This window comes from Mobula birostris, chromosome 6, assembly GCF_030028105.1.
Source record: "Mobula birostris isolate sMobBir1 chromosome 6, sMobBir1.hap1, whole genome shotgun sequence".
NCBI classification, from domain to species: Eukaryota; Metazoa; Chordata; class Chondrichthyes; order Myliobatiformes; family Myliobatidae; genus Mobula; species Mobula birostris.
In genome coordinates, this window is record NC_092375.1 from 159352209 (window position 1) to 159367983 (window position 15775).

The following is a 15775-nucleotide window of genomic DNA, read 5'->3' on the forward strand; positions in this document are numbered from 1 at the left end:
CAAAGTCAGTTCAATGCTGAGGCGGGCAAAGCTCACTGAGTAGTGGACTGAACATCGGTTCATCCTTCTCCCCCAGCCTCGAAGCCTAATTTTTTAAAATCTGCCTCGGCGTTTAAATCAGCCAGACATCAGTTCATTTTTCATTCTCAAGCCTGGGCCCTGCCACTTCAAGGACGGTAGAGCGGGAGCTGCATCATTTCCAGCACTTTTACTAAATGAAGCCAAGTGGTTCCGATTAGAACTGCAGCACTGGCTGCTCCAGTGTTTAAATAAACTCTATTGATCATCTGAACCAAACTTCACTCCTGTGTTAGATACAGAGACATTTCGAGGAATTGAACAAACACACAAGAAGCAGACCCAAACCTCAAGGGGATACGCCTACTGATTCCTGGGTTTTCCATTATTTTCTATTGCTAAATTCAGTTTCCGCCCCATTGAAAAGAAGAAATTTAGAATCCTTAAGGGAAGGAATAAAGCCAGCAAACACAAGGGGGTACATACAAATCAGATCTACATGTTCAGTGGAGATTTATTATAACTGTCATTACTATGACAAGGATTTTGCTGAGATTCAGGAACACTTAATTGTTTCTAACTTATTAGCAGTAAAGGACTTCCATGCAAGGACTGTTATTCCCCTCCCAGATGCTGCTTGACTTGCTGAGTTCCACCAACATTTTGCGCATGTTGCTCGATATTTTTAGCACTTGCACAATCTTGAGTTTGGCAGGTTTAACAAGCAGCAAGGCTGAGGATGGGACTTTGCAGACCAGGCTTGTCCTGTCCACCCTCTAGATTCAGTTACGTTGTTGGAGAACCTGCCACTCCAAGGCACGTTACCGCTTAGACCAAGGAACACACAAGGCGTTAAGAGCTGCCTTCTAGATGCAGAAAAGTCCACACAGGAAAATAAAGATACTTCACAATTTTACGTATATTTAGCTGCTGAAGCCTAAACCTACAAGCTTAGTAGTACCAACCCGACTATCATGTTTGTCAGGAAATACACTGAGGAATAGGAAACAGCTCAAGCAGTTACTTACTCTACTTACCATTTTTTCCTCCTGTTATTAAGATAGTATCTTCAAATAACCAGAGATTTGCTCGGCTTTGTGGAATCATTGAAAGTGTTACAGCTGCAAAAACTGGAGTAGAAACAAAAAACATGGCAGAATAACCAAGGAAAAGCAAACATGCAGGGTTTCAATGACTCATTCCAAATTCCTAACTGAGCTGCTTATTAAACATTATTTGACTGAAGGTCCTCTGCGGAGTTTCTCCTTCACAACCCGAATATGGAAGCAAGTAACAGAAGTCCTCAAACAAAAGCACAAGCATTAAACAATTGATGAGGGTTCCAGAAAGAGGTTGCAACCAAAAGTGATTTAAAGCATTAAACAATATTACACATAGTATTCCGCTGAATTACTTCAGAATACCTCATGACTACTGCAGTACAGGAAGAACATTTAACTGAGGCAGCTGAGGTACCTGACAAGTTCATATTCTGTTCCTGCATACAAAGCTATTTTGAATGATGAACTACCTTGAAAGCACAAGTTTATTTCTAACACCATCACACTAGCAAACTGGAATTAGCCAGAAGCCTCACTTGGCAGTTTACAGTATTATTTTCCTTCTTGCACTTTTGAAATGAAATCAATTGAAAGTAAACCTAAATATTTCAGTCTAAAACAACCCCAAAATAATAAGAATTTTCCTTTCAAGGTATGACCTAGTGAAATTATTTTTCCTGATTGTAGGTCCAAACCTGGGCTGCCTTGAATAAGAAGTCTGTCATTTATACAGCACCTTTCATGTCCCTCTGCAGACATCCAAAACCTCTACAGGTGGCGGGGCATTTTACAACTGTAGTATAGACAGCATAGATGGATCAGATGGGGAAGTCAACTGAGGAATGCCTGGAGGGCTGGCTATAGTTGTCTGCTCACCATTCAGTTCCAGAAGATTTTGGGTGCAGCAGAACCTAGAAAAGAGGAAAGAACACTGGAGACAATTATAATTGAGTGTTTACCTGGCACTCTTTGGGTTTTCCAGGGCAAAGATGCCAGCAGGTAACCTCCTTTGCGTGCCGTGACAGTCAGAGTGAGGCCCAGCGTGTAAGGTACTTTGAAAACCACTCCTCCATCCTCCTCGGTAAGGGCAGAGTTAGTCTTAGTGAAGTTAACAAAGACGTCAACAGTGGCCTTGTCCAGGTAATGTCGAGTGACCACATTGTTTACCTGCACCTTCAAAGTGAATAAAGACCCTGAAACAACAGAAATGATTGATGCTTAATAGTTTCAATGAAGTACACCGAACAAAAAAAGTTTGCTTTTGAGAAAGCTGTAGATAGGTATGACATGCAATAGTTAACTATTTTCTGGATGATGGTCGTCTTTGGCACAATTACCACTTAAGAGACAGAGTTACAGTGCATAGTTCTTCAGCCCAGCCATACACTTCAAACAGCTTAATGGAGTCTTCTGTTGTCAGAATAAAGGTAAAGATAACATGTTTAGATAACTTTGATTTTCAAGAGATGTTAAGACCCTGGTTAAGAAAAAAAAGGAGGTACATAGTAGGTGTAGACAGGTAGGAACAAATGAGGTACCTATTGAGATAAGAAAGGTGAGGGAACAACTTAAAGAAAGAAATCAGGAGGGCTAAAAGAAGGCACGAGGTTGCCCTAGCAGGCAAGGTGAAGGAGAATCCTAAAGGGATTCCACAGATATGTTAAGAGCAAAAGGAATGCAAGGGACAAATTGGTCCTCTGGAAGATCAGAACAGAATGGTAATCCATAGCCAGGGCATCAAAGGGTATGGGGTAAAAGCAGGGGAGTGGGGATGACTGGATCAGCCCATGATTGAATGGTGGAGCAGACTCGATGGACCGAATGGCCTACTCCTGCTCCTAAATCTATGGTCTATGGTGGAGCCAAAAGAAAAGGGAGAGATCTTAAATGGATTTTTTGCTTCTGTATTTACTCAGGAGATGGACACAGAGTCCTTAGAAGTGAGGCAAAGCGACAGTGAGGTCATGAACCCTATACAGACTAGAGGAAGAATGTTAGCAATCTTGAGGCAAATTAGGTGGATAAAGCCCAATGGTCTGACAAGGTGTTTCCTTGGTTTAAATGGGAGGCAGGTGCAGAAATTGCATGGGCTCTGGCAGAGATATTTAAATCACCATTAGTGACAGGTGAGTTATTCGAAGACTGGACAATAGCCAATGTTGTTCTGCTGTTTAGGAAAGGATCTAAGAATAAGCCAAGAAATTATAAACCAGTGAGCCTGACATCAGTAGTGGTAAGGTTATTGGAATGTGTTCTAAGGGAATGGATGTATAAGCATTTAGATAGACAGGGACTGATTCAAGATAGTCAGCATGACTTGGTGCGTGGTAAGTCATGTTGATCCAATCTAATAGAGATTTGATGAAGTTACCGAGAAAGCTGAAGTAGATGTTGTCTACATGGACTTTAGTAAGGCATTTGACAACAGCCCACCTGGGAGGATGGTCAAGAAGGTTCTGTCACTTGGCATTCAGGATGAGATAGTAAACTGGATTAGACATTGGCTCTGTGGGAGAAGCCAGAGAGTGGTAGTAGATGGCTGCCTTTCTGACTATAGGCTAGTGGAATGCCGATGGGATTGGTGCTGAGTCCATTGTTGTTTGACATCTATATCAACAATCTGGATGATAATGTGGTTAACTGGATCAGCAAATTTGCAGATGATACCAAGTCAGTGTGTAGTGGGCAGTGAGGAAGACAATTAGAACATGCAGTGGGATTTGGACCAGCTAGGAAAATGGCAAGTGGAATTTAATGCAGACAAGTGCAATATCTTGCACTTCAGTAGGACTAACCAGGGTAGGTCTTACACAATAAATGGTAGGGCACTGAGAGGTGTGGTAGAACAAAGGGATCTGGGAATGTAGGTCCATAATCGACAAAGTGGCAGCACAGATAGATAGGATTGTAAAGAAAACTTTTGGTACACTGGCCTTCATAAATCCAAGTATGAGTACTAGAGATGAGATGTTATGTTGAGGTTGCATTAGACATTGGTGAGGACAAATTTGCAGTATTGTGTGCAGTTTTGGTCACCTACCTGCAAGAAAGATGTAAATAAAGTTGAAAGAGTATAGAGAAAATCTACAAGGATGTTGCCAGGACTGGAGAACCTCAGTTACAAGGGAAGATTGAATAGTTTAGACTTTATTCCTTAGAATGTAGAAGATTGAGGGAAGGTTATATAGAGGTATACAAAACTATAAGGGGTAGAGATACAGTAAATGCAATCAGTCTTTTTCCACTGAGGTTGGGTACAACTACAATTAGATGTCATGGGTTAAGGGTAAAAGGTGAAATGTTTAAGAGGAACATGAGGAGAAACTTCTTCACTCAGAGAGTAGAGGGTCATGAGAGTGTAGAATAAGCTGCCAGCGCAAGTGGTACATGCAAGCTCTATTTCAACATTTAAGAAAAGTCTGGATAGGTCCATGGATGGGAGGGATATGGACAGCTATGGCATGGGTACGTCAATGGAACAAGGCAGTTTAAATGGTTTGGCATGGACTTGATGGCCAAAGAGCCTTTTTCTGTGCTGTACTTTTCTATGACTCAGTATCAATACCAGCAGCATGAACTTTCTGACCATTCTATTCCATTTTACTGCGTTAAGGAGCATACTCAACAACAAAAACAAAATTGACAAATGATTCTTTTTTTCATGAACAATTAGAGTAAAACACTAATACTCAGTACTCAAACTTTTTGTCAAATATCTTGTTGCATCTGTTTTAACACTCAAAGAAAATTCCATCACATGGGGATGCTCAGAGAAACGAAAAAGTATTAAAAATACTTTCAAAAGTTTCAACTAAACTTAAATTCCATGAAACACCAAAACTTAAATGTACTACTCTTTTACTTGTTCTTAGAAAAAAAGTAACCTGTTTAAAGGGGAAAAAAGGGAAAAAGTATGGACTTACTAAAGCAAGAATCACTAACACAGACTGAAGAAAGACCCAATTGTACTTGCTTTGCATTATGATTCAATACTTACGATACTAATGACAAATTTTGAATTAATGCAGTTTTCACACACCATGTTCATATATTGCATAGTGTCCTGGCCTCTAAAGGCACTGTTCATTTTGTATGAACAGAACTTCCAGTACATACTCTGCCTTTTACATACTTTCTTGCATGGTTAATTTGGATTTTGACCTGAAGCACACACAGTAGAAAGACATCCATCTCCATCCACTCTTTATTTGCCCTTGAAACAGCACTGTCTTTCCACAAGTTTTTCCTTATTAAAAACCCTGAAGAAAGCTTCTGGCTCGGGTGATGTTTGAAGAGTTTAACTTCCTACCTAGCTTTGTACAGGTACACACACACACACACACACACACACTACAAGGCAGTAAACATTGGTCTATATTAGATACCCCAAGATGAAATAATAGTCCTGATTCAGGGCACTGAACGGTAATTAATTGATGTACCAACTTCCATGGCCAAATGTGCATTCCAGGCTTTCAATGAACAAAGGTCCAAATTTTGGATCATATCAAATTCAACATAAATTTCAACAACTTACATGCAACAAATGTAAGCAAAAACTTTATACCCATGCATGAATATTTTTAGTGCATCATCATTTGTTTAATCAATTCAGCCCTTGTGTCAGGTGTTCAATTGTACGGTATGCACAAACTGCGAAGTGGCACTTTGAGGAGCCGCACTCCTACCTACACCCCGTGAACAACCTGTAATTACTTTAAAATATATTTTGGCAAGTATGTTGTTGGAATTTAAAACTGGCTCTCTGGTCACAGTTTGTCATGCAAACAGGAGGCATTACCCACTGAGAACTTGCTGCTAGAGGCAGGATAGGTGTAACAATAGGGAACCAATGTTAGAAAGGGCAGAGTGAGAGCAGGACAATGGGTGAAAAAGAATGGAGACTATTGAGCCTTTGTATGTTGCTCAGGGAAAACCTTGCAAAACTGTTTGACTGCAATGCAAGCACACAACTGTAGATGCTGATAACCTGAAAAAGAGAATGCGAGAAATACCCAGCAACTGATCATTCATCAGAATAGTATGTTTCATTGACTTCTATTTTGTCCTCTGTGGAGAATGCCTGACCTTCTGTGTGTCTCCACGATTTTCTGTCGATACTGTCTTGCTGCAAGCCAAGTAAGCTTTGACACTCAGGTCACTGGCTTCTGCTTGGGCCCACAGTCAGACAGCCATCTGCAGCTGGTCAAATGCAGCACAGGCAAGGATTACATTCTTTGGCAAATGGCCCATTTGATCAGCTACCCGTAGGAGTCAGGAATTTGATTTGGAGGAGGTGGGGCATGCATGTGACAAGATAGTCAAGGTGAAAACAGAAATTGGGAATGGGAGAATGGTGCTCCTTCTTGACAAACAAGACCCTTGTCTATGGCACAGGCGTGGTCCATACACCGCACTTCTGCTGGGCCAGTCACCTGAGCCATTTCATGTGGAGGTCAGGATGGATCGCATCCACTAGGTTGTGATGTGCAGGTCTCCAGCAAGAGACATGCCCCTATGTTACCCTTGTCCTAATCACCACCTCTATGTGTCTGCACCAAGCAGTGTGTAGGATTGAAATAGACAGACACCAAGTGTACCACGTGCTGAGGTTCTACTATCTCCTGTGTTGCAAAGGATGGACCCATCACGCTGCCATGGAAATTTTCCATCCAGTTAGACCTTGATAGACTATACACCCGTCATAGAAAGGTTTCTGCAAAAAATTACCTTCAACCACAAGTCCATCAGGTAGTGGTCAGAATAGACCAGCTTTGAGCCCCCATGAGAGAAGGATATGGTTGAATGGTTAGGAGGGAAGCATTAGAAACAACATCCAAGACCTCACTTGGTTGATATTGAATGGGGCTCCCCGTCAGATCATTCAATTCCCCACTGCGTGCACTAGATGGCTCTAGTACAAATGAGATGATCATCCACCATCTTCCAGATTGTGCGTTTGCAAAAGTCTGGAATAGGAAGCAGCAGTTCTTGTCAAAGTTTACCCGGGATTCTGAACTCTGTGGTCTACAGATGGTCCTTGGCAGTGCATACATGGAAAAAACAGCTGCTGCTAGGGCATCAATGTGGTGAAATCGGCCCTTGTGCCTGCTTGAAAATGTGTTAGCCTTCCACTGCAATGAGGTGTCCACAAGCAAGAGGCACATTCCAAGGTGCAGGTGTAAGTGTCGAGGGATGTACTGAAGCTCACTGCAGCCACCATCAAGACATCGGAGGGAATGGCCACAGTTTAGGAAGTAACAGCCTTTCAAAATGCTTCATGGGTGCATTAAGAAATATGAGTGGCTTCAACAAATTATAAGAGAATGCATTGAACTACAAAAATGCATGTCCTGATTGCATTCACAATGTACTTTATGAAGAAAATATATTTTTTAAAGCGTTAACATAATTGTTGACATTGCAAGCATGTGGTGGGGCAAAAGAGTGGAGGAGGCTCGAGGCAAGGTGGCAGGAGGGAGCACAACGTACAGGGTAAAAGCATACAGCAGCTGATCTTAGATTACCATCTTAAGTATATATTAACAGCCTCCAATTTCTCCATCCAAGATGGAATTCCTCTCCAGGCATTGCATTTTAAACATTTAAACACCACAGGCAGCAGACCCTGCACAGTTTAATTAATTGAATGTTTGAAATGCCTAACACTCCAAGGTACCCTGGGGGACTTCTTAAAGCCAGAATGAAAATCTCACTGGAACCACACCCTCTCTGTGAGATGTGAAATGGCAGCAATGATAGACTTCCTCGTCAAGGGAGTCTGCCATCTCCTTTCTTTGGAGTCAGATGAGACCCTGAAAGCAGATTTGCACTGAAATTTTAACACCAAGCAGAGACACCAAACTTCCAGCAAAAGTACATTTTATTTGCATTCAAAGGCTTTGTAGCTGAGATTTCTCCTGCCTATATAGTTACTTTCTTTATTTCTGTTTCATTCACAGATTTGCATTAAGGTGTAACAACCAGTTTACTGCTTCTTGGCGGCTTCTGGAATTATCTGTTCCCATGGACTCTCTTTAATACTGCAAATTACCTCATCTACATTTTTACATAGCATTGCATTCAACCAATACCATTTTACAAATAGTTATTATTATACCCATAATTTTTATCATCTCTGGATAAAATGTACTGTAAATTATCAATCTTTTCACAAATCTGAAATATTAGCAGATATCCCAATTCAATCATAAAAATTCTTAATTACAGAGAAGACATGGCTGGATTCCTCCCTTAATAACAGGAGTGTTTTCACTGCAAGGACCACAATTTGTACAGTACAGAAAAAAAAAAATCACAAACCTGTTCCAGCTTTAAATTTGACAGAATTTACTGTGGCCAGTCAGCAGCATTTATGGTTTCTTGTGCACCTTCATTTCAAACCTGTTCACAGACTCCATCCAATAGTCTGTACAGTCCCACTGTAAATGCAGGTGCATGGTAAACCTATACTTCATTGGTAATCCCGATCACATTCCTCCTCTCAGTCTCACAGAACAGATACAGGCCCTTTGGCTCAACTCAGCCAGTCCTACTTGCCCAAGTTTGACCTAAGTCCCTCAAAACATTTTATATATATATATATTCATTCCAGTTTGGGTGGATGCTGTGTGATGTGTTCTCCTGTTATAAATCAGTACCACGAAATACCAAGCAGTACACAATATGCAATTAAACGATTGAGCTTTATAATTCTTTATTTGACTATAGGTTAGTAGAGAAACAAAAAAAAGGGCCCATTCTCATGAAACAGTCAAACGCGCATATATATGCGCACAGGTCTCAGCATTAATGTCCAGGTGCAATAGCTGAATAAATACTGCTCTAGAAAACTATTACCAACTGACCAAACACTGCAAGTGGCCCAACTACAGCTTGAAAGTTCAGCATAAAGAATCAATTACTCCAATTTTATTTCCCTCTCTAATGCTGCTCCTGGAGCTAATGTGCTCTTCCTTGCAATTTGTATTTTATTTCACATCACAGCATCTATAGATTTTTCTCTTTGATCAGCATTACTATATCCATTAACTTTATTTAAGGAGCCCAAGATTTCATAAATTTTGCTAACCACTCCTATTATGCGCTGCCATATTAGTTAATGTTTCCATGAATCACCACCACCCCACCACCACATGCTTAGAACTGAGTCATTAAGGTGTAACAACCTGGGAAAGGTTTCACTACTAATGTAATGGTTTCTCTGTAGCACAGTGTTTGGGTTATAAGTAGAGATAACTGGGGCTTTGGTATGTGCGCTGTCCAATGAAGAGAGGTGTTTTTCTTTTCTGTGTGCCTGAGAGGTTTTACAGTCTTGTGTTCGGCGAAAGATAGAGGGAGAAGGTGCCAGAACAGGGAAACCGTAGACTGCAGGAGTGGAGTGGACTTGGAATGGGGTCGGGAGTCGACGATGCCTGGGGGAAATTGATGGAGGACAGACAGGAAAACAGTGAGCTCCAACATTGCGCATTCAACTGTTTCATGAGAATGGGCCCCTTTCATTTTGTTTCTCTACTAACCTATAGTCAAATAAAGAATTATAAAGCTCAATTGTTTAATTGCATATTGTGTACTGCTTGGTATTTTGTGGTACTGATTTATAACAGGAGAACACATCACACAGCATCCACCCAAACAGGATTTCTCAAGTTTGGCCGTGCCAAAGGCTGCCTTCCCCGATAGATTAAGCCGCTAGCCGAACCTGAGGGTTACAAAGGCTACATTGCTTCTCCTCATACTTTGTGAAAATGCTTTACCTGTCTATGAAATATTGTTTGCTATCTGTCTGGTAGCCATCTATGCCCCATTTCAGTAGATTGGTATCATTCAGGTTTGATATAGTGAGAAACAGGCCCATCAGCCCATATTTATGACAACCCTCTACCTATATGCACTGTCTGTATTTACCTACATAGTTGCTCTTTCTGCTTCACCTTACTGCCTCCACATCGCCTTCTCAGCTCACAGACCACGTTGAAACACCCTGCTTTACCTGCTTCAACCAATGTTGCGCTTTCCTTCACTCTGTCTATCCCTGCTCCTGGTTCACCCTGTATCTTTCACATTCATTCCGTCTACATCTACATTCTGCCATCTTCCTTTCATGTCCACTTGTGCTGAACCTTGCTGTAATTCCTTCAGGATTGCTAGGCCACTGCCAGCATTACACTCTGGTATATCTCCCGCAGCTCCACCCTGCCTCTTCCTTTTCAGATTGGCTTCATCTGCGGTCTGGTGTCTCCATTCAGCCAGCTCCACACCCACTTTGCCAGATGAATTCTGTGTTATTCTGCCACTTTCTCTATGCCACCAGCAAGCCCTCCATTGTTTGCCATCTTCTCACCTCACCTTTTCAGTCTGTTCATACTTCACCTCAGCAGATGCACTAGCTCATCAGCCTGCATCTCTTCACGTTAACCAGCCTGCTTCTAGTCGCCCCTCCGCTCTGTCTGTCCCTGCCTGGTTCATCCTACTCAGTGTACTTGGACTCTTTCATATCCACTCTATCTCAATCCTACTGTCTCCCTTTCATGTCAGTTTGAGCTGCCCCCTACAAGGTCCGCACCCAGTTTGCCAAATGCTCTCCGGGTTACCCTGCCTCCTCTACGCTATTCTCTCGCAGTCCTCACTATAACTATATATTTCTTGATCTTTGGAGACCTGTTAGAGCAGCACCTCGACCCTTTTTAAGTCAGCCCCAATATCAATGTCAGTAATCTAAAATAAATCTATTGTTTTCTCACAAAAATATGCTGGTGAACGCAGCAGGCCAGGCAGCATCCATAGGAAGAAGCACAGTCGACGTTTCGGGCCGAGACCCTTGGTCAGGACTAACTGAGGAGATAGTAAGAGATTTGAAAGTGGGAGGGGGAGGGGGAGATCAGAAATGATAGGAGAAGACAGGAGGGGGAGGGTCTGCATCTGCAGATTTCCTCGTGTTTCAATTGTTTTCTGGTTGTTTGGTGCTTACTTTGGCCTACAGGACAGACGAGAACCTCTTGATGTTTCAATTTTAAAGCCTTTGAGTGAATAAAAATTGTGGGATGATGGGAACTTGCCCTTTATATTTATTTTAAATGGAATTAATGGACGAATGTAAAATCCTAGATTTTCCATCCTATTAAGAGCAAAACAATTGGCAAATGTTTTATTATTCTGGAAATCAGCAATGTCTGGGATTGCTGCATGTGGAATTTACAGTGGAAAGCCCCCAGTTTCTGATTTGATTTTCTGATCCCTCAGCGAGGAGGATGACTTGCTACACCTCCAGTTCAGACTGATTCAGAACAGGCTGCTGCTTATACCTTCCTGTGTCCCGAAGTTCAGTTGCATCAACTACAAATTCAATCAATAAATAGAGTACAATCAAGCTGGCTGCATGTCAAAACAGCTGGCACCAGCAGTGACCATTAACCAATGCCCAGATAAAATGGGAAATTCTTGCCAGAGACAGATCAGGACACAGGGAACTGACTCCAGATCAATTATGAATGTTAATGCTTTCCCACTCATTGCAAGTTTTTAATACAACAGTATTAGAAACTTCTAAACATATCTCTTGAATTACTCTCACTGCAACCTGCAGCCTCTAATTTCCCTTTAAGTAGTGTAAACTGTCTTAATGAACTAGCAATTTTACTATCTTCTGAAGGGCTCAGCAGATTTAACTCTCAAGCATGCAGTTACGGCATCTTTCAGCACATGAAGGTACATCACCATGGCTGGAAGAGAGAGAGGAAGGGAGGACTCCAAGACAGGCTAAAACACAGAGGAAACTGAATTACTCTGCCCAGCATCTTGAGAATAAATGTACAGTCACTTGTGTGAGGATCTAAGGACAAGATTGCTGTATTGGAGGGAAATGAGCAACTGCTGTGTTCTCTGTTTCAAGGAGATATGGCTTACTCCAGACACACCAGATGCATGGGGAAGACCCGAATGCTTCTCAATACACAGGATGAACCAAACTGCAGTTTCGGAGAAGGCAAAAGATAGGGGTCTGTATTTCATGATAAACTCTTTGTTGTATTTTTGTTCCCACCAATCTGGAACACCTAACAATTAAGTGCCGACCATTATACTTACCAAAAGAATTCTCCTCTGCGAGCCTGACTATAGTTCACATGCTTCCAAAAGCCAATGTAAATCAGGTACTTGAGATAGTGAATGCTGCTATCACCAAACAAGAAACAGTTCACCCCAACTCATTACAAGTCATAATTGGGGACTTCAGTCAGGTTTCTGTGAAGAAATCTCTGCTCAATTATCAGCCTACAACCTGTATCACACTGGAAAACTGCTATACTATGATTTGAAATTCCTACCGTTCCATGCCTAGACCACATTTCAGGAAATCTGATCACTTGGTTGTACTTCTCCTACCTGCATACACGCACAGCCTAAAGAGCAAAGCTCCAGAGATAAGAACAACAAAGAGGTAGTCACAGGAGGCAGAGGAGTGGTTACAGGATTGCTTCAAGTTGGTAGACTGGACTGTGTTCAAGAACTCAAAGGGTCTGAATGAAAACACTATGGTTGTCAAGGACTTTATAAAAACAATTGTAGATGAGTGCGTCCCCACAAAATCATTCAGTCTTCCCCAACCAGAAGCCCTAGATGAACTACGAAATCCACAATCTGCTGAGGACTAGATCAGTGGCATTCAGATCCAGCAACCAAGTAAGATACAAGAGATCAAGGTAAGCCATTTCACGTGCCAAGTGGATCAAATTTTAATCATTGACGGATGCATAACAGATATGGCAGAGCCTGAATGCTATCACCTTCTACAAAGTGGAAACAAACAACATAGGCGACAAGGCTTCTCTCCCAGATGAGCTCAATGCCTTCTATGCTCACTTTGACCATCAAAACATGGAGGTACCTTCACGAACTCCCATAGCCCCCAGTGACCCTGTAATTTCAGTCTCTGAGACCGACAGGAGAGCATCCTGCAGAAGGGTGAATCATAGAAAGCATCAGGCCCAGACGGGGTACCTGGTTGATTACTAAAGACCTGTGCTGATCAACTGGTTGAAGTGTTCACCGATCTCTTGTTTCAGCAGTCTGAAGTACCCATCTGTTTCAAGTAGGGATCAATTATACCACTACCCAAGAAGATTGTGGTAATCTACCTCAATGATTATTGTCCAGTACCATTTACATACAGTGAGATGAAGTACTTTGAGAGATTGGTGATGACACACATCAACTCCAGCCTGAGGAGCAACTTGGATCCCCACTCAGATTTGTCTACTGGCACAACAGGTCCACAGCAGATGCCATCTCATTGGCTTGTCACTCAACCCAGGAACATCTGGACAGTCAAGATGTATACATCAGGATGCTGTTCATTTGACTACTGCTCTGTACTCAATACTAATTATTTCCTCAAAACTAATCAATAACCTTCAAGACCATGACCTCAATATCTCCTTGAGCAATTGGATCCTTGATCTCCAAACTTGCAGACTTGAGTCAGTCAGATTGGCAACAAAATCTCCTCCGCAATCTCCATCAGCACTGGTACACCACAAGGCTGTGTAACTCACCCCCTGCTCAACTCGCTTTATACTTATTACTGGGAGACTAAACACATATTCAAGTTTGCTGATGACACACTGTTATTGGCCAAATCAAAAATGGTGGCAAATCAGCATATAGGAGAGAGATTGAAAATCTGCCTGAGTGGTGTCATAACAACAACCTCTTACTCAATGTCAGCAAGACCAATGAGCTGATTATTGACCAGGAGAGGAAACATGAGACAGTCCTCATCGGGGATCAGAGGTGGAAAGGGTCAGTAACTTTAAATTCCTCAGTGTTAACATTTCAATGGATCTGTCCTGGGTTCAGCATAAAGTGCAATTATGAAGAAAGCAGCGTAGCACCTCTACTTCCTTAAAAATTAGAGAAGGTTTAACATGGCATTTAAAACTTTTACAAACTTCTAAAGGTATGTGGTGGAGAGAAAATTGACTCATTCCATCACAGCCTGGTATGAAAACACCCATGCCTTTGAATGGAAAAATCCTACAAAAAGTAGTAGATATGGCCCAGTCCATCACGAGTAAAGCCTTCCCCACCACTGAGCACATTTACACTGAGCGCTGTTGCAGGAAAGCACCATCCATCATCAAGAACACCCAAACCCACCACCTCCTCCCTACACACACACACATATAGGCCATGCTGTCTTCTTGATGTTACCATCAAGGTGGTGGTACAGGAGTCTCAGAACCCACATCACAATGTTCTGGAACAGTTATTACCCTCAGCCATCAGATGCTTGAACCACTGTGGATAATTTTACTCGCCCCATCACTGAACTATTCCCACAGCCTATGGACTCACTTTCAAAGACTTCTCATCTCATGTTCTCAATACATAGTTGTATTTTTCCTCTCTTGTATTTGCACACTCTGCTGTGTTTTGCACATTGGTTGTTTGTCCACCCTGTTGGGTGCAGTCTTTTATTGATACTATTGTGTTTCTTGGATTTACTGGATATGCCGACAAGAAAATGAATCTCATGGTTGTATGCTGTATAGTGGCATATACTGTATGTATTTCAGTAATTTACCTTTTACATGTACTGTACAGTCCCAGCAAGATTAGGCTTTCATCTCAAATACTATTTTTCTTTCTGCCTGTCTTCTCTCCCAATCAATCTACTTTCTGTCCGAAGTTTTCAAACAGAGCCATTTATCCTTATTATTGTTTTTTTAAAACATCTCCCTCGAATATTTTTTAAACATTAGATAGAAGTGCACCAATACTTCCTTGAGAAATATTATTTCCCTCGTTATATCCTTTTCACCACTTTGAATACCTACCCACTCTTCTTCAGGATTTGACAGTCTTTCTGACACATGGGCTGAAGATCTGCTTCCCAGCACTAATCAAGGCATCTTCTTTGACCTGTCTCTCCAACAATTCATCATGCTGAGGATGGATTACCTTCAAGATGTTAACTGTTTACTGTTTCTTATTTTACAAACGCTGATTGGATGTGCATTTCTTTCATTTTTCAAGATTCAGAACAAATTAAATTAAATTCAAAAAATATCCACCAGCTTTTAAACAGTAGCTAAATACCAAGAGAAGGCAGAAAGACCACAGAGAAATTCAAAAATAGTTTCTTCTAAGATAAAATAATTTTTGTTTGTAAATGAATTTAGGTTCTGTTACACATTCAAAACTATCGAAGCAAATTAAAACCAGTTACATTCTGTGATGACTGTTTTCTCTTATTGATTGTGGGTCACTAGTCAAACTTGAAGGTGCTACTGTACGTTCATTTCAGAAGTCTGAGCATTTTAGGGAAGAAGTGGGCTGGAAAGCCACGACAGGAAACATTTCTATACTGGTGAACAAAGTGTATCCAGCAGCGACCAAAAGTGGCAGGATATGCACTAGCTCTGTAGTACAATCTGAATCCTGCAAAACTGGATCAATGTTAGTAGAAAATGAGGAATTATAGTTGCAGAGAAGGCATCAAGTTCTCTGCCAAAGTTCAGAGGAAAGTCAGAAAAAACAAAAATAAAGGAAATGCAAGCTTGACCATTTTGGATTTGTATTAAAAAACCTTAAATACAGTCAATTATTTTGGATATCCACCCCTCAAGTTGTGGGTTCTTAAAGAAGCACTAAGGCATGTTTTATTTTCTGACTTA

General features: G+C 41.4%; 1 protein-coding gene across 1 annotated transcript in view; it reads right to left on the bottom strand.

The window, feature by feature from the left end:
* fam171b (family with sequence similarity 171 member B) overlaps nt 1–15775 on the bottom strand; it is a 51088-nt gene that overhangs the window by 19333 nt on the left and 15980 nt on the right. The window contains exons 2-3 of the mRNA XM_072259625.1: nt 2039–2272; nt 1056–1148 (exon numbers count right to left, since the gene is read on the bottom strand). Coding sequence (XP_072115726.1) covers nt 1056–1148; nt 2039–2272 — 327 coding nt within the window. The remainder of the gene's footprint in view (nt 1–1055; nt 1149–2038; nt 2273–15775) is intronic.